We start from the raw sequence: 23,984 nt of genomic DNA, 5'->3' as shown, positions 1-23,984 counted from the left end.
CGGCGATTTGGCGGGAAGAGCTTTGGTGCGTCTGCGATCTGCAGATTTTCTGGTGGGATTCTTCATCAGACAACACCAAATTCGCGGAATTGCATGCAAGTGACACCTGTTAATTATTTATTTACATCACACTTTGGCTTTCGTTCCCCAGGAAAATGGTAATAAATCAATCTTTTCTCCGTCTATTTTCGCTTCTGACATTCCTTTTCGACTTTCAGGCTCGTTACTTTAAGGAACAGGATATCGATGGTGAGTAGAAAGCGAAATATTTCAATTTGGCCCAATATTCTAATGAGGTGCTCGATTTACTTATGTTCCAGAGTTCAGGGAGTGTTTTTACCTCTTCGCGAGGTCAAAATCCGGACAAATCACGTCTCTGGACGAACTGACGGTTATCATGCGTTCTCTGGGCTTGTCGCCAACTATTCAAGAGCTGACGGGGTATCTCAAGAAGAAGAATGGGAAGATGAGCTTCGCAGACTTCCTGGAGATCATGCATCAACACTCAACCGTGGAGAATCTTCCGACCGAGGTGATTGACGCCTTCAAGGCGGCCGATCCCAAGGGAAACGGCACCATATCGGCCAGGCAGCTCCGTCACCTTCTGCAGAACTGGGGCGAAGGCTTATCAGTGAGAGAGGTAATTGGAAATTGACTCATCTTTATCGCGGATCAGTTGTAATTGCTATTGAATTGTTCTGTTTGCCAGGTGGACAATATCTTCCGCGAGGCGAACGTCTCCAACAATGGCACAGTTCGCTATTCTGACTTCGTGAAGATTGCCTGTGCTCCAGTTCCGGATTACTACTGAATTTTCATTTTATCTTCATTTTATGCACAACATTCAAGTGTGTTTTACGCATTGTTTTACATAATAATAAAGTAATTTATATTTTTCCGCGAAAATTGGCAAAATCAAAGATTCAGGGCTGCCAATGCAGACATATGAAATTGGCAGTTGCGTGCTTACTTGAAGTGTCAAACAGTGGAGGTTGAGACTGTCGCGAAAAGACGATTTGCGTGCTGATAATTAAATAATAAGTGAATATTTCGACTGCAAGAGAAACTGTAAGTACATGTTTATTCATTGCGTCCCTGAGAATTTCCAAGAATTTGTAGGAAAACGCAAAATTTCCGCAAGATATGCTTTCGCACCAAAGCTGGATGTCAAATTCAATAGTTTCGTAATTTTTGCTCCACCTGCTGCGTGAAAACGGAGCGATATTGCAATGAATGATGATTCCCTATTCTATTCACAATTAATATGAATATGAATTCACTATGCCTACGATGAAGCAATTCCGAGAAGAGTCACAGAGATTTACCAACAAATGATAATGGGAGGAGGAGTTGAGAAAAAAGAGAAGAGTGATGAGAAAGAGGCAAATGAACATCAACCTTGAAGATGAAGAAGTTGAGAGTCAAATTCTGTGTTTTTTGCCAGCTTCTCAGCGCGAGAGGCCGTCTTTTATTTGCGATACCGAAAACGAGTACGGCAATAAATAGGTTTAACATGCAAGATTAAACATGAAATAAAGCAAAAGACTTTTTTCTCAGCAACGCGAGAGAATTGAGAGGATGTGAAAAGATTGTGGAAAATTGTTGGTTTGAAGAAGTCATAAAAATAATCACACTTTCTAAGTCAAGATCGCACCCAAAAATCGTGGAGTTGTCATGGGATTTGTCAAAGAATTACAACACTACATATAAAAGAAATTAAATTCTGTTCTCTTTATTCTTAAGATTTAAAATGACAATTTAGGTTAGGGCATCAGCAAAAAAAACTACAGCAATTCAAGAAATGTTAGCGATTTTAATTGAATTTTCCCTAGCATTATAAGTATTCAAGCAAAGAGTGAAGAAGCAACAGAAACCACGATATCTTTTTGCCTTTCTCGGGCCATTATTCGCCCATGGAGGTTTACGGGATAATAAATAGCCAGCGAGTCTAATGAATGACTATTAGCGAAATCGTGATGATCAAGAAAGTACTTTGTTTGGTCTGTAACTTCTTGTTTTGGCTTGAATGTTGCACTTAAGCACTTGCAAATTGTGGTAGCGCATGAGGATATGTTCAGTGCCTTTTTCTGCATCGAACTTCCGATCGTGTTTTATTGCTTTCCCCCGTTTTTCTTCTATTGTAAGACAAATCCATTTAATACGATGAGAACACGTGGACGCGACTGCATTCAATTTACCACTTTTAGTGGCAATTTATCGTTTTGGAAGTTACAATTCAGTGAAATTTCTCTTTGTGGCCAAACGTCTTTTCACTTTTCAATCATTTTCGGTGAACACAAAGCCGAGAGCCAATCAATGAGTGTATTTGCCTCAGGGTTATGTTTTGCTATTTACATTTTTCGCCAAAAAATTTGTCTTTTTTCTCAACGCTTTCTTTGCTCGTCGAATAAAAAGTCAATGAAAAAACTATGCCACCGAGTCAATTTCAACAGGTGAAGTGGCTTTTTTTGGCATCGAGCAATAAATTTCCACTAAATGAATCGTTTATGCAGTCCCTCAAGACAAAATTTTTTTTTGCCTGTTTTAACGATGCGCTTTCAAAGGGCTCTTAAAATGTTGACTGATCGCTTTGACAAGGGACTTTAAAGTCAATTAATATCTTTTTTTCTGTATTCCACTAAAATCAACAGTACTTTGGCATAATTCTTCCCTAATAATACGGTAGTGAAGTGATATGACGCTGCATCTTTTTATTTCGCGTGTTGCCTTTTCTCCCAGGCACACAATGAGTAAATATTATGTCAAATAATACTTTTTAACGAGAGATTGGCCATAACTAGCGGATTTATGTGGTCAGAGGCCAATTCATCGGTCCGTAATTGTGACCTATATTTTTGGTAAAAATTAATTTTAAAGACTCATGAAGGCAAAAATTCATTTATCATCAAATGTCGTGACACTTGCGGTTTTCTCCTTGCGGAATTACAGAGTTATTAACATTGTAGAGAGAGCGCTGCCCGCCGAGCTGTTTTTTTTGTGTTGGATTTTTCTTGAGAATTCAATTGCAAGTGTTGAAGTTTGCCGAAAAGACGAGAGGCGGTCAAGAAAGCGCGTCTGTTGCGAATGCCAGACATCTTAATTGGGCATTACAATTAATTTTACTTCCTGTGCACTTGAATCTCTACTTGACACAAGATTACAGACAATTTAGATCAATTAGACAAATGTATTTGCATAGAAATGGCTTAAATTGGCACATGCTTTTGTCTTAGAAAGTTGGGAGATTTTATCAATTGGTTTGGACTTTGTTGCAAGTAATTGGAATATTTTAGTGATATGTTATTATGTTTTTAACACCTGAGGCTTCCTTTCACACGCGAAAACACATGCAGAGATAAAGGTGGGAATCTCTCAGGCAATCGCCAAAAAATGTGTGTCGATAAAGATTGTGTTGATCAGTAAAAGTTTTGTGTGCAGATTTTTTTCTTTCCCTTTACATTTAAATTCCGATGATTACGACCATCGCAAATGAGACTCTGGCTTGATGTCTATTTGAGCTTATCCGCGATGGCCGCGAAAAATAAATTATCTGGGATTGACAGCGAAATTTCACCCGAAGGTGTATTGAAGACAATTAATACGGCCACCGATATCTTTTCCAATTAATCATCGTGGTCGATCAGAAGAGAGGGACACACGATTTAGAGATCGCAATTTAGAAAATATGGTGTTTGTTGAGGTGGATGTCAATCATGCACTGTCTCTCTTTATCATGAGATCTCTCAGCACCTTTTATAGAGAGATTGTGCGAAGAAAAAGCGGGAGGAGTGCCTGAGAAGAGATGCAGAAGTGCGTCGGTTTTGTGATGCTTTGTGCTAAATGTATGCAATTAAGATGATAATTGACCACGTTTTCCCATTTACTGCCGATCGCATTGAGCGTAAATTCCCACCGAATTGTCTCATTGAGCATCATTTACTTCTGCTGCGCTTTCTAGAAACTCTGCTACTGTGCAAAGGGCAAGGTTATACAGTCAGTGACTGAATATGTTGACCATGAATCCTAGAAGAGGAACAGAACCCAAAAATAATACCCAAGAACTTTTGTTTATTGAGAAGAAAGGGAAGAAAGTCCGAATTGAAGGCTGATCCGAAGAAGCAATGGTGTTCTGCGTGTGCCAATTTAGAGCACACTGCAGGGCTTCTCACCTTTGCCACGTGCTTTTTCACTCATTCGTCTTTCATCTCTTTTATCTGCAATCGTGCATCTGTGATTTATTCATTCACTTCTGGTTTTATCTGGCGATGAAAATTGATGGGTTTCTGTGTATTTGGGTTGCTTGAATTCGATTTCACCTGGTTAATATTGTGAATTTTTTCTCTGCAATTTTCTGCACAACACGTGAATTCCAATTGGGAGGTCCGAATGTTCAATTACACGGCTTTTTCTTTCCACAATTTAATGTACTTTTCTCTACATTGACGATAAAAGATGCTGCTCCGGAGACTTTTCAGAGGCTCACTTTACTGGTAAAATGGGTAAAATTTGCGATGGAGTGAGTGAATTGGAGTAAATCCTATGCGGAATTACTTTGCGGGCGCCAGGCTGTCTACGTGGTCCAAGTAGTTGTAACTGAGGCTAGCGATCACGAAACTAGAGCCCAGACCCAGAAGAGTGTGCAGGCAGTTGTTCTTCGGCACGACAGTGCGAATGAACGCCCAGATGAGGAGAGATCCCATGCTGAAGAGAACGCTGCCCACAACGCTAAGCAGAAAGGAGATTCCAGTTGAGGAAACTGTGTTAGTTTGCTTCCGGAACTCACCTGTAAGAAGCGCGAACTTTGTGCTGAAGAGCTCGCAAGTGGGGACGTCCGTAGATGTACAGACCAGTGCCGAACATGGTCCAGTAGAGGAGGTAGTTTGTCACATCCCTGTTTGGATGGAATCTGCAAAGATGCCGGAATTTTTAGGGCATTTCCGGGATGGGTCTTGTGACTTACCTGTACACCAGCGAAGGATTCATAACATTCACCGAGAGTGTCGCATAGCTGACCATGCTCGAAAGTGGTGCATAGTAGTAGCAGACGTTGTATTTGGTCAATGGTTTCAGCTCAATGCACTTCCCCGATGGTTGTGGCGTCGACATGGTGTTCCTGGGCGATTTCCTGGTCACTCACTCAATGCAAAAAGAATTTTCTGCACTCGTGCGCAGGTTACATAAATATATTTGACATGCACGGCGTGAAGTGTGTCAAGCAGGGATATGAGCAGAGCTGCCAACATAGGCGAGTTGAATGTTTTGGTTTCTCTCTCGCTTGTTCTGACATTTTCACAGTGGAAAACGCAGTGGGTGGACGAGCAGAGTGACGATTTTGCTCTCACAATTACCGCGTGTGGCGCTGAAAAATTGCATTCACATTGTTCAAATGCTGAGATTTCGTCACATTGAGTTACCATAATCGCAGAGTGGAGGGAAATATTGCGACAGAGCCGTGGAAATTCATTTGAAGGTGAGGAAGCTCATATAAACAAAGGTGGAGGTGAAAGACTTTGCGGAATGCTTGATATCATGATGTCAGGGATGCGATTATTGATATTCAATCTCCTGAGAAAGTTACACCTTTAAATTACTAGTCTCGGCACAAGTAAATGAGAGTCCCGCTTTATGTGCTTCTAATGTGAAATTCTCGATGTGCATCACAATGGACAAAGAGTGTCGTCTTTCGCCAATGCGCGATGTCGAAGACTGGAGTTTGGGTTTGAATTTCATTTGAGACTTTTATGTTAATTCTGACGAGCCATTGTTGGCTTTTGTGGTTGGCAGACAAAAAGACATGATACTGTATAAACTCAGAGCGTTATAAACGTGTGAGACACGTTTATAATGTGACAAGGAATGGGCTAAAAGTGCGACAGTATCTTTGAGTGCTTGAAAGGGAATTGTCAATATTTATAATTGAAAAATGAAAACTTCACGAAAGTTGTATGCGTTTTATGAGAGTGAAAAGATGTGAATGATAAATTTACAGTTTTTATTGATGGGCACTATTTCATACTTTGTCTGTAAAATCTGCGATGTGCTAGTTTCAATCCGGCTCGAAGGACCAAATATTATGGATTATTTAAATCTATAAAAAAAAGCGGACTTATCTGTTTTACAGGGGATTTTATAATTGATACACTTCACAATTTCCCTACTCATAAGACAAAACATGCTGAATAATCTGATCTCTCGCGCAAATAAAGCAAACATGGCTTTATCAGGCTTTTCTGCATGTCAGCAATCTTGTCGTAAAGTGTAAATATTTTTCCTGGAGATGCCACGATTTGGTATTTCTCGAAAAGATCATTATTCAACACCAGTCATGCAGTGTCTTAATACTATAAAATGAATAATAATTGCGCGATGCAACATCTATTCCTTGATGTTATATTCGTATCTTCTCAGTATGAGAAACGTTCAATCGCAGACCATCATCAACATGCTGTGGTGGTTTTTTTTTCTGCAAGAATTACCCATTCTTGCTCCCTCTTCACGAAATAGTCAATCAAAGACGAGATCGAAGAATCATTGCTGAACATATTCTCATGACTTCAAATGTGAGGCAATTGAGAAATTTTATAATGAATTTCGCTAGAGGAAATTGCAATGCTCGTGTATTTTTTCTCCCAATGGAATTATTCATTCCATAAAATAGAAAGTGTTTGCAATAATGTGCAATGTATTGAATTAAGATACAATTTATAAAGTGTGTCCCGCTTAGAGGCGTGTTGAAAAAGGCACAAGAGACGTGTGAGATTGAAGGAAAGAAAAAACTCAATACACACCTCTCAATATATGTTTTTTTTTTACTATTTTGAACAACTTAACATCTTTGCGATAGGGAATTTTAAATGAGCAATCTTGTGTCGATCAGGCACGATGTTGGTGATGAGGAAAGAGGGACACGACTGGAAAACAATTAAATATTAATGTTTCTATTGGGGGGAGAAACTGGATTTTATTATGATTGAGTGGGAAATGCTTCATTGGGCCGAAGGGGAGTGAAAATTTGTCAGTTTGTCACGTATTTTGATGTGTGTTTATCTTTTGCATAACCACTTCCTGCAGCTGCAATTTTCCTTCACACTTGGTTGAACACTTCAAGTGAATTTTACTATCAATGACAATATTGCCCTTATTTTTTTCTTTTTATTCAAGAACACTGTGAAATGGTCGATTTTGTATACTTTTTAACCTGGAAGACTTTTTTCGCTGGACTAAAGTGAAAGATCAATTAATTTACAGTGCCTTCGAACGATATTTGATGAAATTTCTCTTCTGTGCAAACATTGTTGAGCTTCTGAAGATGATGCAGCACTTGGGTGTAATTTATATGCAAGTAGAGAGTATTAAATTTCAATTTAATGGTTATTTATCTTTCATGGTTGAACCCATGGTGTGTGGTGTGGAATGAAGAGGTCCCTGAACTATAGTGTCTGCACGTCTTCTTGCCCAGCATTGCTAGGAAAAGTGCTTAAAGTCAAGGGGCAAACAACTGAACAAAATCATAAGTTCTTGAATAATTAATTACAAACTATTTCCCCAACTTCCTATGTCTAAGAATTATTCTTCAAGGTCTTGAGGAAGGCAGAAATTTGAGTTGCGCTCGAGCATTGCAGAAATTGTTGTTCTCTTTCTGGAAGACTTTTTAGTTGTTTCCCCCTTTGCTAAGAGTTGTCAGAGTGTAATTTGTACTCTCGAGTGTGCCATCGACAGAGTGAGAGTTCAATCGATTTGATATTGGTTTGACATGGTTGATGATGAGGTGTGCGAGTGCTTTACTTGAATTTCTTGTCTTGCCTCGCTTCCTTCTTCTCTTTGTTCACCTGCCTTTGGGAGAGTGTGGGACAGAATGAAAAATTGCCACCAATCCTGTCTGACTCTCTTGAAGTCACTCTTTTCACCGCGCGATGGTTCTATTTTATACTTTAGTTTAGATAGCGAAACATCGCTGTCATGCGCACACTTGGTCACACACAGTTGCCAAGTGATTGTTGTGCCTCAAGTGCTCAGGGGAGCAGCATAATGTGAGCATGTATGCAACATGGGGAGCATAAGTGCGCCACCCAGAGTGTGTCTGCTGTTCTCCTTTTGTTGCCTCTCTCTCCATGTCAGGTCGTGTGGATTAATTCCTGGACAGCGTCTGGGATGGAGCGAGAGAGGCAATCGACACTGCTTGTGTTGGATCAGATGGACGAGATTAAATGCTGAGTATTGTGGCTGCTCGTTGACCGATCGATTGAGAGCTTTCCAGCCGAGCGAGAGTGTATCACATGAATCCATAGAGATCATGTTGACTTGCGGGCCACACTGTGGCGCGAATGTGTGTCTGTGAGTCGTTTTTCTCTTCCTCAAACACAGACTCACGATACATTACACTCTGGGTTGAGTTAAAAATATTTTACAAATCGTGCCAGAGTCAGTTGGAATCGGTACCTGGCGCAGTTGAGTTGTGTAACACTCTGGGCGTTAATTGAATTTATTCACTACTCAATTGAATGGGGCAGAGAAGATTCTCGAAGTTTGAGCTCGGGATATATTTATCAATAAATATATTCGAATAAATCCAAGACACGGTAATATAAATATACATTTAGCGAAATCGTGTTGTGCGTTGGCGCAGAGATACCGAGAGTCTCCTTTTTTGTGGTAGAATTCCATGAGAGAGTTCAAAGTTGAAGCCCACCATCGTTTAGTCTCTTGTGGCCCACACACAGAAGAGTGTTGTAAACCTTGATGGACTGACTCTGGCTGAGAAGATCAAAAAGCGACGAGTGTGTGTGTCTTTAATTATATTTTATCGAAAATGCCACAGTGAAGTGACAATTGAAAAGGGCTGTGCCCCTTCTTCGTGTGTTGTACCTTTTTTGGGAGATTTTTACGACTGACATGTAAATTGTGTTGGAGCGACCTAAATTTGGTGCACGCGAGAGAGTTCGAAAACATTCCACGTATATATATTAATATCAGTAGAGAGATATCATAACAAATTGCATCCGCGAGAGACACTCCTCGAGAGATTGACAAGGAATTTAATTACCTAGAATTGCAAGTAAGTCATTTTTCTCGTTATGCCAATTGCACAATGGGTGCCTCTTTATCATTACATCCATATAACGGGAAAATTCGCGTCAATATCAGCTGTATGTGAGTGCGCATGTCATTGTTATCTAGAGAAGCACTCTGTCGTTTTCTTATCCTGAGTTTTTCGATGTATTTTGCCACGTCGAGAAAGAAGTATTTCCTCCTTATCATCAGTGAGTGTGTGCAAACTTGTCCTTATCACACTTTTTCACACCTTATCTATCACTCTTTATTCGTCGTCTGTAAAAAATATATATGTGGCCGTTTTATTGACAAAACTATGAGCACATAAGCATAATTACGTATGGCCTTGCTGCACTGGGTGTATTTCGCATGTAGAGTTGCTACTTTGAGCAATTAACACAGTTGATTTCTCATTCTTCACTCTTCCATTCATACACCAAGGAATTCCTGATCTTTCGAAATTGTGTGTGCATGAATAGAAGGAGGAAAAATCACTTGATTTCACACTATTGACGACTGTTGATTAGAACTCGCTGCCCTTTTGTGTGTATTTTTTGCATTATCATAAATCCATTATTATGTGTTGCGCTGCTGTGTGTGAAAATCCACTGGACATGCAAATTTCCTTTTCATTTCACTTCAACCATGTTGAATTTGTGAACAAGCAAAAAGCCACAGAAATTTTAATAGATAAGCGATAGAGATTTTGTGGGCATGGCGAGAGAAAAAAGCCTATTAGTACGCAGTGTATAAAATACACGCATAAAGGGAGATGAGATATTGCTGAAAAGCAACCTTCACAGCCTAATTAATTTTGAATTTAAAATACAAATGTGTGTAAATTTTCATTTATAGCTTGGCGAGAGAGGAAAAAGCAGAAACTGCCGTTGATGTCTTGTAAATAATTTAGTGGACATGTCTTAAAAAAAACATGTCTTATGCCGAGAGTGTCAGCATGAATTTATGGGGACAATAAGATAAAATAAGAAGTGCTGTGTTTGTGATAATGGCAATATCCTCACACAAGTAATTAAGCTCTACAGTGGGAGAAATCTCATAATTAGATATAATTGCATCTCATGTGGCTCTTATGATAAGTTTAATCACACACAGCAATTGTGACAAATTACTTTGAGTCATATTAAATAGAGTCTGTTGGTCATTTTGCTATGAGTTCATTTGGACAAAATGTTTCTGGTTGCTTGAAATCCTACAATAATACGCTTTTTCCAGCAGATTTCGTGCTTGTGTGCGGCGCACAAATTAATTTCAATGGCACATAACGAAAAATTACACCTACCTTTCGTGTGGTTGGCGCTGCTGCGCGGCCACAATTATATAATAAGTTTTAATAATAACTGGAGGAAAAAAATGAGTATAATTATTCAACTAACACACTATGATTCCATGCGAATGCAGAAGTCTTATGTCACTGTTGCCAGTTTTTTGTGTGCATTGCTGGATAATTTGAGTCTGGATGTTGATGATGGAGATTAAAAGTCAATTTTACCTTCAATAAACACCCATCATCCAGCGGAATACATATAGAGTTCAGAGCTAAATCTGAATTGCAGATTTGTAGAGTGTGCTCTTTCAACTGTTACTACAACATGTTGAATGAAAGTGCTCTGGCCTGAAGTCATTTGCTTTAACTTCTTCTTGGTTTTTGGATATTATACAGAAAGAGAAGAAAAAAAAGCACAAGCTTGAAGTCACTCTGTCGAGGTGAGAAAGCTGTTTATTCACGTGGGAATTATTGGAATTGCAAATGAATAGTGATCGAAGTGCGTTTGAGTCAAGCTTTTCCCAAAGCGTGTCATCAGAATTCACGGGAAATTTACATACGTCTAACATTTTGTCAAAAAATGTGAAGTAGTTCTAACAAGCGAAGCTTAGATCACATCATCGGAAAGATGATAAGTTGTAAGGCGAGTGGGAAAACGGTAAAACTGATTACACACAATCGAGTTTCTTATTTCCGCTAATTTGGCGGACAAATCGTGGAAATGTCTGATTGGGATTTGTTTGTGTTGTGAGGCGTGCATGAATCATGAATTTCTTTGGATTTATTTACATTTATAAACACAGCCACATCGCATACAAATGTGATCACACAGAAGCTCAAGACACGACAGAGTCATTTTGGAGATCTGCATATTGCTCCTTATTCGTGATTATGGATTTTCATGGACATCGCGAGAAACTCGTTTTCTTGAGCTTTAGTTTTTGCTCTTCGAACCTTTTATGAAAGAGAACATTTGTTGGTCGCTTTAGCACGTGAATTGGCGCGACTTCTCGCGGAAAAATGCTCCTCAAAATATAGAGGAAGAGATGACAATGAAGAAATTAATAAAATCGATGGCGTCACTGTTTTGCAGCATCGTCATATTTGGTGAATCCATAAATACTTTTCAAAAGCATCCACTCTGAATAAATTCACAGTTACGCGATTGTCTATTGATGTGCTGCGCGACGCTATATTTCACGCTGGAGGACAATATTTATTGGTGGAATATCAATTGAGGAGATGTTTTGCCATCGGTTGAATGCAATTGAATATGATCTGTGGTTATTTGTGCAAAAATGTCAATTGAAAAGTGTAATGAAAACTTTATGTCTGTGGCATTTATTGGATCAGTCTTTTCCTATTAGCATTTGCGCTACAAGTCTTGGTAGCGTGTAATATTGTTAAGATTCAATTGGATGGCAAGTTGCGTGAAGCATGCTATTTGTATCAGTGGAAAATTTGTCTCATCGTGTGATTCTCCACATGAATGAATGGGAAGTGACAGAGAAAAAACACAGACTTATTCCTATTTCACCAGTTGAGATCATGTTTCGATAATTCTTTTTCGTCTCTTGTGCGTTATTGTAAGTTATTTTATTTAATAACGTGGGAGTTTCTGACATTTTTGTGTTCTTCGCAACATCTCAAAATGATTCTTCCTCTCCAGCAGCAGCTATTTCGTATGGAAAATATATACGATAAAATATTCGTCCTTTAAACTTGAAGTCACAAATAAGTGAAATTACACTTCTGTAGGTTAAATGAATAGTATCTTTATCTCTTTATTGGGTGTAATTTATCATGTGGAGTGGGAAAGGACGCCAAAGTCCATGATTGATGAGATTATCATAGCAAAGTGATGGCTTGATGGGGAGAGAAAAAGACCATTTGGGAATTAAATACGGCATTTTGTACCTACTATTTTCCGTACTTCAGCTTATTGCTGTGTCACATTGAATTGCTCCAGAAATAAGCAATGAGCTGAAATTGGTTTGACACTGAAGTACATTGACATTGTCACAAAACATTATCATCACTATTGTGTAACCGACAATAAATGATAAGTCAAATATTGGAGTCATCAGCAAAGTTTTGAGCTCATGTGGATTTTGAACCTTGAACGCTTCTTTCCGAGTTGAGAACTGTGACGGAATGTCTTCCTATTTGGTCAGTGAATGACCTAAATTTTTCCAAAAAGAAGAAATTGCGATGATCTTGTGACGAGTGCGAACGTGTTAAAAATAAATTCAGCTAATAATGCAGATGAATGCCTAAAAATCATCAAACTGTATAAATATATGTGTTTATTTATAGGATAGGAAAACCACATCTGTCTATTGCAGAGAAGACTTTCCATGTTTCTGACACATTTGATTGTTTTTTACGCGAATAGCATAAAAATGACGCAAAGGGGATTGCTATTGCGAAGGCACAAAGAACGCCCTCAAGAGACGAAGTTATAAATTCAATTCTCATGCCTTGCAATCGATCAAACATGGGAGAATTGATGTGAGAAGGGGAAAATTGTGAATAATTGACTACTGGCCCTCAATGTGAAAATGTTTAATATCATTTTCTGTATACATTTGTACTCTTTCTCTCTCTCTGTGTTTGTACATATCAATCTTTCTAAGAGGCTTCAAGAGTGGACTTTGGTGATGACTAAAATTACTTTGGCACGACAGCATAATTTAAAAATTCACTCCTCATGCATTTCCATAAAATTGTGTGCGAGCAATTGCGCTGAGAAGAGAGAACATTGCGAAAATGTCACAAGAATTGCATCCGTGGCAACATTTTCTCCTCATAACTTGTACAATATTGCAGTGATTGCACTCTCAAGGTATTCCAAGCAGCACTTTTAATCTTGTGCATTATGATAAATTATATGATGACTTGAGAGAAGATTTCATTGTTTTATCACATAATTTTCTCTGTGATTTCATTTTCTTTTTATTTTATGCACAATATGTGCCATTGATTCACAATATGTATAATTGTCTCGTATGTGGATCACAAAGTTGTGCTTTTGTGAGGTCATCGAACCGCGACGGTGTGCTTAGAATGTCAAAGAGCCAGAATATGAGGTCACATGAATACACATTTCACGAGAGAGAGAAGTAGGGAAAATTATATATTTTCACTCAAGGGCTTCAATTGAAGTGCCAAGTGAAGAAATTCATTATAATGCAGTAAAAGTAGAGAGATAGAGAGAGAGAGAGAGAGCGAAAATGGGCATTTAGACAAGCCTTTTGATATCATTTTAATGGTGCTGACTTTAGGAATTGCAGATAAACATACATAGTACTTGAGTTTTTGAGCGGCAAAGTGCGTTTGATATCAGAAACCCATAAAATCGGAGATCTCTTTCCATTACCATTAACATACACGGTTGTAGAGTTGGATAAATGCTAGCAAATTGTCATTACATTTGCGAGATTGTGCCGACAAGTCAATGTGTTTTATGCGTTCTCGTGTGTGTCGCAAGAGATGGCAAAAAGAGGTATATTTACATGAAAATCTATAATGAAGAATAATTAAATTGAACACTTTGCGCCACCGAGTGCATTTTATGCAAATTAAATCTAAACATGTTTCTACTTTCTTGAAAGGCTTGAAAGTGTTCAAATTGGATTAGCAATAAATAACATGGGAAGGAGTGAAAAGAGGAGAACACCTCGCGAAAGTCACATGTGGATAAATTTATTGGATTTACCACGGAGGATTAATAATGTATGAGAGAAAATTTCAATTATCCACTTATGACTTAGTTAACACCGTTTGATAAGAGACAGATTTGACAAGGAAAAGTGATCAAGATATCAACAATTTTTTAATGGGCAATCATTAAACTGGAATGAATGCCCATTAAAGCTCTAGTGAACCTGTGCCCTGTGCCTTCGAAATATGGGACAACATGTCGTGTAATTGCGCAATTTCCATTGTCAGGCAAATTATTGTTGGTCTAGATTTCTAGAGCATGTAAATTGGATGGAAAGAATTGATGGAAAAAAAGTCTCTGTCAAACTCTTTTTTTAGTGTGCTAAAGTCCCGTAAAGTGTACAGAGAATCATCTTGTTGTGCCATTTGAATCACTTGCCTAGAAATGAAATCATTCAACCTGAAAATTCTGTGTTAATGTGTCTGTTAATTCACTATACTCTCACCCTCATTGTCGATATTTCTCGTTTCATTGATTTTTTTTTATCCACAATTTCCTCGTCCGCAGTTCATTGACCACATGATGATTGAGTGTTTTGCCGCGAGAATGAATTTGGTGTTAGGGATGAAAACGGGCTTTTCACGCACTCTGGGAAAAGTAGAAAGTTGCGTGAATGGCAATTACTGACGAAGGGTGACTGCTTCTTCCACTCTTTGGCGTCTATTGTTTCAGAATGAGTGACGCGGAAGTTGTAGTCAAATTTTTGGAAAATTGTAGTTAACTGGATTTCTTATTCATCTACATTTTCTTATATTGAAGTCACATACCATGAATTATTCAGTGAAATTGTGTACAGCGAACATACAATTTGAGTCAGGTGATGGAGAAATGTTGGGGGAAATATGAATAATAGTTCCTTTCTTCATGTACTTTGGCCGGAGAGCTGTAGGGCATTAATATTGCCATACGTGGAGGGCAGAATGTGGGTCAATGAGTTTTGATAAAAATTGTATAAAGCACAATCTCGCGCTGAAAACATCTGGCACTCCCGGAAGATGCTGTGTGAATGGCGATGACGGTGATATATTATGGCGAGTCGATTGGCAAATACATGTTTCTTAAGTAAGATTAAGAAGTAGACAATTGACATAGTGACAAGAATGCCTTTTTGCCAACATCTTTTTTACCTCTCTCTCAATGGTAATTGTCTCTATTTACTCAAATCGCACTCGCTATCCAGTTTTTCATCTAACAACCATCATATTTATTAAATTGCAAACATTTCACTCACCATACTTTTGTATTCCCCACCATAATTCCACAGTAATCTCGCGAAAGGTTTGCATAAAGTGTCCATTGAATATATCTTTTGTAGCTTTTGTATTTTACGACTGAGGATATTTTTCTCTTGACCTTTGTGACACTGCTTGGTGAAATAAATCATTGAGACTTTCTTGTTTATAATGATGACACTGAGATTGCAGAGTGAAGCAAAGTTACTTTGAGCACAATGATTTTCTCGTCTCATTTTTTGAAGCGGAACGGAGAATTTACTAATCGTAAGAATAAATTCATATTTCAAGAATTCAAAACTAGGTATTTTTCATACAATCGACATTTCACTTTTATTTACCTGCTCATGAATAAATCAAGAGTTTTCACGGTTAATAAGACTCTTGGGCACAAGTAGTTAAAGTATCTCCGCTTCCTCTTACTATTTATTGAAAAGATGTCATAAATCTAACCACATTGTCCAATTCTTTCTCTATCCGTCAACGTTTTCCAATTACTTACATTCGGTTTTTATTGGTCACTATTAAACAATTAATATAGAGCAATGAAGGCGAGCAATGTGTGGTTCACAGCGTTGTCGGCTGTGATTAAGTTCTCTTCCACATCGGACGTCGCTTGAGGGTAAAAAAGCTCACGATGAAATTGAAGATGAGGTAATGGGAAATACAAGAAGCCACTTTCAAATGAGCTACAGATCTAGGATGATTAAGAAGAGCGTAATTAGATGAAAACACGATGCGTATAAATCAATTAATTTCACCTTATTGCTACTCTGCGGTGTTGAGCTTTGATGGATTAGCTCGGCAATGGCTCAAGTCAATAGTAGCACAACCACACCCATGAGATACTTTACCTGGTTCACAGCACTGCTTTTTTGCCTCTCATCAGCTCTTCACTACGTGACATTCAATTCTATTTAGCTATTGAAGCTAAAATGTAATTATGATAAATAACAAAATAATACATATCACGCGAGATCATGCAATATGGTGTGGTGTATTTTGTAGGCCAATGACTGTCTCAAGCGTTGCTATATTGCCTGGTTGTGGTATTTAAAGTGTACACAAATATATTAGCATTACCAGAAACGAGGTGAGAAGGTCATTGCTACAAGAAGTCGTTTTTATTCTCCTCCAGAATAATTCTGTATGGTATTGGAGAAGAATGGAGCGCACTAAATGGCAATTTTCACATTAAACATACTATTCATGAATATGTTCCGTATTTTCAATTTACACACAGTGCTCTCAAGTTCAAAGATCTAGCCCTGTTTTGCTACACTTTGTAGCCAAAGTCAGTGGGAGAGAAGTAATCGGCTTAAATTGCCCATAATGCACCATTCTTCATGCGTGAACTCTCGCGAAGAATGGGTGCAAAATGGTGAGGAAGAGTTTTACAAAAGGCTTGTAAGTGGCGGATATAAAAACTTCACAAGTTGCGATTTAAGACTCGAGTCTATTCTTAGTGCGCCATAAGTTTGGAAATAGACTGAGAGAAGTTGATGAGCGGAGAGTTGAGGAGGAGGAGGTGAATTTTGGGTTTGCGTACAACATACAGAAAGTGGACGTCATTCTGGGGTGGCGGAATTAATTTTAGTCACACGGAAAGTTAAGTTAACATGATGGGTTTATGCGAGGAAGACAATATCATGGGGAAGTGAAGAGATCGTTGACAAGAGTGAAATTTCCTCTCCAATTTTGTGAGTGTGTGCTGCAAACATTGTCAGGGTCGCAAGGAGGAAAATATAGCCCGGAATGTAAACTTTCCATCAACGGAGAGTTTCTTGAGAGGTTGCAAGGGAAGGGAGAAAGACGTTTTGTGTACAGGAAGAGAAGATTGTGAGTTAATTAATGTGGCGGAGGAGAAAAAAGTCTATTTTGGGCGCTGTCATCATCATATTACTAATTGATATTGCAAAAGTTCTGTGTGCAGGTGGAGGAGACGAAGATTAACGAACTCTCCGTAGGTTTAATTCCTACCAAAATCGCCACTCGTGGTTTTTTCGACAATCTCTGTGGCTTACATGAATGGAAACAATTCGCAATTGTTGATCATGAAGGCAACATTCTGATCGCGTCATTGATCCACAAAAGATCTGATCAATATTTGCGTTTAGAAAATTGTGTCAATAGTCTTTTATTGTGGCTCACGACATGTATTTACGCAACAACTCTACTCTGTATTTGTACAGCAAAATGTTCTGGAAATGATGATATCGATCTCTGCATTACTTTGATCCAATTGTGATATACCTTGAGACGTGCGATGTTCTTTTCTTTGCACGTCCATGCAAGAATTGTCTGACAAAGTGAAATGCTTTCCTATTTATAGAATTCGCAATACTTTTCCATTGCGTCACGCTTAACACGGTGAGAATGGGGAAAAGTGTTATTTTTAAATGTCAGGAAAACACATTTTCAAGTTCAACTTTCCTGAAATATATATCATTTTGTGAATGGTTTGGCGATCTGTTGAGACAAAGTGGGATTATGACGCTAAAATTAATAGAGTGGTGAAGATGTTTTAGCAAATATTTTGGCTATTTCCCATGTGAATTGCAGGCGATTGATTCTATTTGGCAATGTTTTATGAATAGCACAATATTCTTGGGTGAGAGTGTCTTAAAATAAATCCACAGAGTGCAAAAGTGTTCTTGATTCTCGCCTTGAGTGAGAGTGCTCAATATTTTCCTCAAATGGAGGTCAGTTTTCATGTCTGTTGTGCTTTTCGCAAATCCCTGGCATCAATTGTTGCTGGCTTGTGTGCACTCGATAAAATTGCATTTGCCTGCAAGAGGAGAATTTCATAAGAGGAAATTCCGTTTGAGAAATTGTGTGATTCATTGGCTTGAGCATAAAAGTGTACACGTGCACACCTTTTCAGTCTGGCGCGGTCTAGAATGCCGACAATCTGTTTTTCTCTCGCTCTATGCATGAAATTATATTGATTTTCGCGCGCGATTGTATTTAGAGCAAGAGAGTCATGATGATCTATTTTGAGCGGCGATTTTGGGCGCCAGAGGAAAATGTTCATTTCTCCCGTAGGATTAATTGATTGTGTGAATTGAATTTCACCTCAATATGTATGTACAATGTTGACAGGAATATTTACTACACATGTGAATATTGTGTGAGTGTTTTCCCAGCACTTACACATTGTTGTGAAATTGTGCGAGAAGTTATGTTAAATATTTGCAAAATGTTTAAGAAGACAAGGCAGAAAGTTCTGTAATATTAATGGTGAAAACACAGCATTTGTAATTTGTAATTTGTCCGCGATCATCTCTTTCTTCCCCTCGCGTTTCGTGTATTTTCCTTCCTACTTTGTCAGCGTCTGACTCTGACATGTCGAGACAGCCACTGTGCGAGTAGGAAGGAAAATACACGAAACGCGAGGGGAAGAAAGAGATGATCGCGGACAAAATTACAAATTACAAATGCTGTGTTTTCACCATAAAAATCGATACATTTGCAATTTTTACGATGAACATTTTTATTTGCGTGCCTGAAGGTTGTATTGGAAGACAAGCGCGCGCGAAGAGTGAGAAATTCAAGGTTATTTTACGTGTGTATAATATGAAAATGATTCCCATGCTTCGCGATAAGCAGCTTTCATGGGGAATAATACTTCAGGGCTGTTATCATTTCGCTGGTTTTAGCCACTTTCGGGCCATCGCGTTGGCAGGAAGTGAGCAACTGACCGTGTAAATTAAAGCGTCTCGGCTGTGTGAAGACCACGTCAATGGTCGCAGTAATTTCAGTGGCAACACCGCGAGTTTGAAGAGACTTCTAATTGCAAGGCAATGAGAGCGACTCCCGGCCGGTGCCAATGATCCCTCTGGACTCGTAATTGACCGAGTCAACGCTTCACTTAACCGACAATAGACCACTTAAGCGATCCACTCGACTCCTCAATCATTTCTAATGATGTCATCCTTTAATGTTTCTGAGGCTTTTTCACATCACTCACAATGGGAATTTCTCGGTGATTTCGAAAATGTGACACATCTCGTCATTTACATTTCAAACAATGCTTGGGAGTTTCAGTTTTTGGACAGATTCGACTGAAGGACATTTTTAGGTCAAGAGGAAAGTGGAAAAAGGACATAAAAAGAATCCTAAACTGGTCGGTGGTTTTCTGTGGGAAGGAATTTCTTTATTAACCCATTACATTGGCATTTATAGTGATGAAAGAGAAAAGAATATCGTAGAGAAAGGATTGAAAGAAACAGAATATTTTATTAACATAAAATGATGTGATTTCATTAATAAATTTGCTCAAATTTAAGAAAACTACAAAACTTTATAAATTAATGTTATAGAAAGTTTTATGTTTAAATGACATTTTATCGTTTAGGATAAAAGTTATAAATAAATGACCGAAAACTTTCCGTGAAAGAGGAAAAAGTGCAAAACGAATTGACTAAAGTTGCAAATTTAGGTCGTTGAACAGGACAAAAATTCAGAATCTTGGCAAAAACAATATAATTCGATTTCTCGTCAAGTTTAAGAATCTTAACTCAGAATAAATTACTTTGATTTTATCTATTAATGATAATGCGAACACGCGTTTTTTTTTTTAAATGAGCACTTGAAATTGCAAATTTATATTGATTTTAGAGACTTTAACATATAAATCACTTTCTTTATCGCAACAATTCAGTTGCGACATTGCTCAGCAGACGTTTCCCACGTTGTCGCTAATGGGTTAAGAATTAAATCGTGTGTGGCATGTCATATCCTTCCCTTTTATTTCTCAGAAACACAAAGTAATCGTCAAATTGAGCACACAACGCAGACTTTTATAATGATTATTCCCTCCTCTTGGCAGCTTGTTTTTTCCTCTTCGCCTCTTTTAATTGTTCCATTAAAGATTAAGAAGACTTTGGGTGAGTGTGTATAGCCCAAAAGTAGAAAGCGATGTACCAAGGCTCTCTCTATCAAGAACAAATAGTGGCTCATTCGCCATGAGTGGCAAAAAGTGAATTACGTGTATCTTCTCACCTACACAAAAGTTGCAAAAAAGAGTGGAGAAAAAAGCGGTAAATGAGCAAAATGCTAAAGACCGCGAGATCTTGCCTGAATGAGAAATGGGGTGTTGATGAGTAAGAGCATTTCCAGTCGCTGTGTATACTTCGGGCCAGCAACTGCGCGCGAGAAGTCTCAAGAGGGCGAAAGTGAGTCGAGTCGGCCTTCCTTGTCTAGTGGGAGCATAATGTCCGATGATCGTCTAGTGAGGACATTGATGCTGACACCCATTTAAATACACTCCCCCGCCCGCGCCTGGTGAAACAGGTGCGAGTGGAATTTTTGGAAAGCCCCATTACACTTCACATGGGGCTAAAATCAGCGCACATTCCGCCGATAAATTGCATAGTTATCAGAAATCGATAGAGCACAAGTGAATCGCCTTGGGAGATTTGGCTGATTTCGTCAGAGGAGAGGAAAAATCACGCGAGAATTGTTCGCAGAACAGCAACAAGACAATGAGTCAGAGATTCGGTGTGTTTCTCCATAAAGTCGAATGTTGGGGGCTTTTTCGTGGGCGATATTTCGTTAAATGAAGTAATTTGTATGTGTTCATCTTTCTCTAATCACTGCCATTTTATTGTAAATTGCTGACTATTATTTTGTGAAAGTTTGAAGAGTGCAAATAACATGTGTTAATTGAGATGTCTCTTCTCTTGCTCTCTTGCCAGGTGTTTGTGGAATTGATATCTCTTCAGTGAGGAGCACGTGAAATCCTGCCATCGCAAAACTGCCCGGAGAATTGATCCCAACGATTGACGAATCCTTGTGAATTGCTGCTGCGGAGAAGCGTGACAATGGTGGACTACTACAAAACACTCGATGTGAATCGAGGGGCGACGGATGCGGAAATAAAGAAGGCGTATGTATTGCTTTGGGGAATTTGTCGGCAATTTGTGTAATTAATTGCAACGCATTTCTTGCCACAGATACAGAAAATTGGCTCTCAAATGGCATCCGGACAAGAATCCCAACAATCTGGAGGAGGCAAATAAGCGGTTCAAAGAGATCTCCGAGGCCTATGAAGTGCTATCAGATGGTATGAAGATTGTTGTCATTTATCTCTAAGTTGTGCATTATCTCTGCTATCTTTGTCTCCCAATGAATTTCTCAGTATTCTTTGTTGGAAAGAAAGAGGCACAGAAGAAAGTATTTCGCAATATTTGGTACTTAAATTCAATGGTCGTTTTTCTCTCTTCTGGCCAATTTTGCAGAGCACAAACGCAAAATTTATGATTCGAGAACAACATACAAAAAATATCATCACAACTATGAACCATCTTATCATCGTTCTGCTGGGAATCGTTCTCAGAATAGAGTCTTTACTTTCCGAGGATTGTTTGAGACGACACCGTTTTATCGATTCTTCGGTTAGAGAGTGTTTTTTTTTGGTTGTTGATGAACATATCAACAATTCCTTGTCCAATATTTCCGCTCTTAACAATAATTATTCCGCTGAAAACTTCCCAGTTTTTCTTTTGGTGTGTTAATAAGAAGTGTTTGAGTGCAAAATATTAACGTATATTTTTGAGCTCCAGACAGAGCTTAATTTTTGCCCTCCTTTTTTCACTCTCTCGCCATCATCAACTAATACAGATGATGCTTGATCACGTCAGGACTCTATTCCAGTTCTTCTTTTTCTTTTGATTTATGAACGGCTGAATATTTTTTTGTATTAATTCTGTTATTTCGATAAACTATAATTAATCGCTGTGAGGAGATCGAGACACACTAAATTAGGCAAATGAGCTGGAATGGATGCCCAGATAGGCGATCGCTAACCACAAGATCTCCCTTCATCAATCTTTTGATTTAATTATGCATTAATGACTGCTTGATGACATATAACTGTGATGTTAAATGGTGCCTTCTGCATTCTCTGATTTCTTCAACAGAGCGAAAGAGGCGAGTCTACGATCAGTATGGCAAGGAAGGTCTCATGGGACACAATGAGCGTCACCACCGATCGCGCCGCCACGATCCTGATGACTACGACTTCATGGGCGGCGGCTTCGGCTTTACATTCAGGGATCCCGAGGAAGTGTTCAGAGAATTCTTTGGCAATTCACCATTTGCTGATATTTTTGGTGGTAAGAAAAGCAGCCTCGTGTTTTTTTTTCTATGTCTGATTTTGAAGTTTCAATTGTTGAGCTACAAATCAATTCGTCTCTTAAGATCAGAGTGCAGACTTTAACATCTTTTCGTGATTGCAGGAATGCCATATGCTGCCACAAATGGACGTCGTTCGAACAGGCATTCTCACCCTCAGAACACTATTTCGTCGCAATTCATGAGTCCCTTCATGGGCATCTCGCTGATGGATGACTTCTTCAGCATGGACAATGGCGGCATGAACGGCGCCTTCACATCCTTCTCCTCCTTCAACAGCGCTGGTGGCGGCGGAGGAGGCGGCGGCGGCGGAGCTGTGAAGCGCACCTCAACTTCCACCACATTTGTCAACGGGAAGAAACTGATGACGAAGAGGTTCGATTACCAAAGACATTCACTGTGTTGTTGGGTAAATGCTAATATTTTCTCTTTGGCTGTGCAGGATATACGAGAATGGCAAGGAAACTGTAATGTCGTATGAGAACGACGTCCTGAAATCAAAGACTGTCAACGGTGTGGCCCAAGCGCTTTCCTACAATTAAGCAGAGAGGAGATAAATTGAATCATGCAGAAGACAATGAGGAACAATGTAGATATAGTTATCTTCGAGAAATTTGGGCAAAAATTTGCTGAAGTATAACCAAACTAGATTTTCTTCGCACTGTAATTTGGATTTATATTATTCTTTCGCTCATTTGCCATGGCGGAAAAAAAGGCGACGTGGCAAAAGATTAGTTGAGCTTCTCGCTCTGGATAAAGGAAGATGATCGCGTAGAGAAGGAATAATTTGATTTATACTATAATCATAAATTATATTGTGGACGGATAATTGAAGTATATCGTCAAATTTCTATGGTCTCAACACCAAGTTTAATCATGAAATATAATGTATTGCTGTATGTAAATTGAATGAAACTATTCTATAACACTTGAGAGAGAGAGAGAAGCGGTGAAAAAGTGAGCACAGATCTGGAGATGGAATCACACGATGTTAATTGGAGAAGAAGTGGCGTTTGATGTTGAACAAATTGATTTTCTGCTCACGAGTGAAGGAGAAATCAAAGGGTTAATTCTTTAGTTTAAGGCGCATAATTGAATATACATTTTAGAGGAAGGAAAAACACCCATTAATTCTCTCCTTTTTACCATGTAATTTATTTTTATATAAAATGTGCACACAATGCCGATTTAACTGATGATTCAATTGGTGGAGAGCTGCAAGTCTCCCCGATGTTTACCTCGTAAAGTGAATGAATTAGTGTGAATTTAAGATGAATGATTTTGCCATAGATGAGCGAGCTAACCAGAAACTGAAAGCAGAAACCAATTAATCATTCATATTCGCAAGATTCTTAGCTAATTTGTGTTTGTTTCCCTTTACGTTCACAATTTTCTGTGGGCATTTATTTTTGTGTTTTTTTTTCGGATAAAAGATTACATTTAGACAATGATACTTATAATTAAAGAGAATTAAACAACCATTGAGAGTGAAACACTGTTTTTTTACTACCCTGTCGATTCTCAAAGGTTCATAAATGTTGTGAAATTCCCCTTA

The 23,984-nt window shown here is 38.6% G+C and overlaps 3 protein-coding genes and 1 non-coding gene across 8 annotated transcripts; 3 read left to right on the top strand and 1 right to left on the bottom strand.

Moving 5' to 3' along the window:
- Window positions 1-89: 89 nt before the first annotated feature.
- Window positions 90-912, top strand: LOC132263737 (uncharacterized). The gene is made up of 4 exons (XM_059763677.1): window positions 90-158; window positions 219-249; window positions 321-640; window positions 710-912. Exons 1-4 carry the CDS (start codon window positions 156-158, stop codon window positions 809-811), a joined length of 456 nt encoding a protein of 151 aa, XP_059619660.1. The 5' UTR covers window positions 90-155; the 3' UTR covers window positions 812-912.
- A 42-nt stretch (window positions 913-954) lies between these two features.
- LOC132263736 (dnaJ homolog subfamily B member 6) lies at window positions 955-23,922 on the top strand. 5 transcript variants are annotated; one of them, XM_059763674.1, is made up of 7 exons: window positions 955-1,068; window positions 20,992-21,182; window positions 21,250-21,359; window positions 21,535-21,690; window positions 22,216-22,410; window positions 22,534-22,804; window positions 22,872-23,922. In XM_059763674.1, exons 2-7 carry the CDS (start codon window positions 21,118-21,120, stop codon window positions 22,969-22,971), a joined length of 897 nt encoding a protein of 298 aa, XP_059619657.1. In that variant the 5' UTR covers window positions 955-1,068; window positions 20,992-21,117; the 3' UTR covers window positions 22,972-23,922. The 5 variants fall into 5 exon arrangements, with proteins under 5 accessions (XP_059619657.1, XP_059619656.1, XP_059619658.1 ...); XM_059763673.1 differs by lacking the exon at window positions 955-1,068 and adding an exon at window positions 5,286-5,470; XM_059763675.1 differs by lacking the exon at window positions 955-1,068 and adding an exon at window positions 8,427-8,579.
- On the bottom strand, window positions 4,404-5,231 carry LOC132263738 (uncharacterized). The gene is made up of 3 exons (XM_059763678.1): window positions 4,961-5,231; window positions 4,784-4,906; window positions 4,404-4,725 (listed from the first exon to the last, which is right to left on the bottom strand). Exons 1-3 carry the CDS (start codon window positions 5,104-5,106, stop codon window positions 4,548-4,550), a joined length of 447 nt encoding a protein of 148 aa, XP_059619661.1. The 5' UTR covers window positions 5,107-5,231; the 3' UTR covers window positions 4,404-4,547.
- Window positions 20,483-20,610, top strand: LOC132263902 (U4atac minor spliceosomal RNA). Its single transcript, XR_009468518.1, has one exon. It is a non-coding gene; the product is annotated as a U4atac minor spliceosomal RNA (small nuclear RNA).
- Window positions 23,923-23,984: the final 62 nt, after the last annotated feature.

The sequence above is a fragment of the Phlebotomus argentipes genome, unplaced genomic scaffold, assembly GCF_947086385.1.
Source record: "Phlebotomus argentipes unplaced genomic scaffold, Phlebotomus argentipes genome assembly contig_39, whole genome shotgun sequence".
Lineage (NCBI taxonomy): Eukaryota > Metazoa > Arthropoda > Insecta > Diptera > Psychodidae > Phlebotomus > Phlebotomus argentipes.
This window is presented reverse-complemented; position numbering and strand designations above follow the sequence as displayed.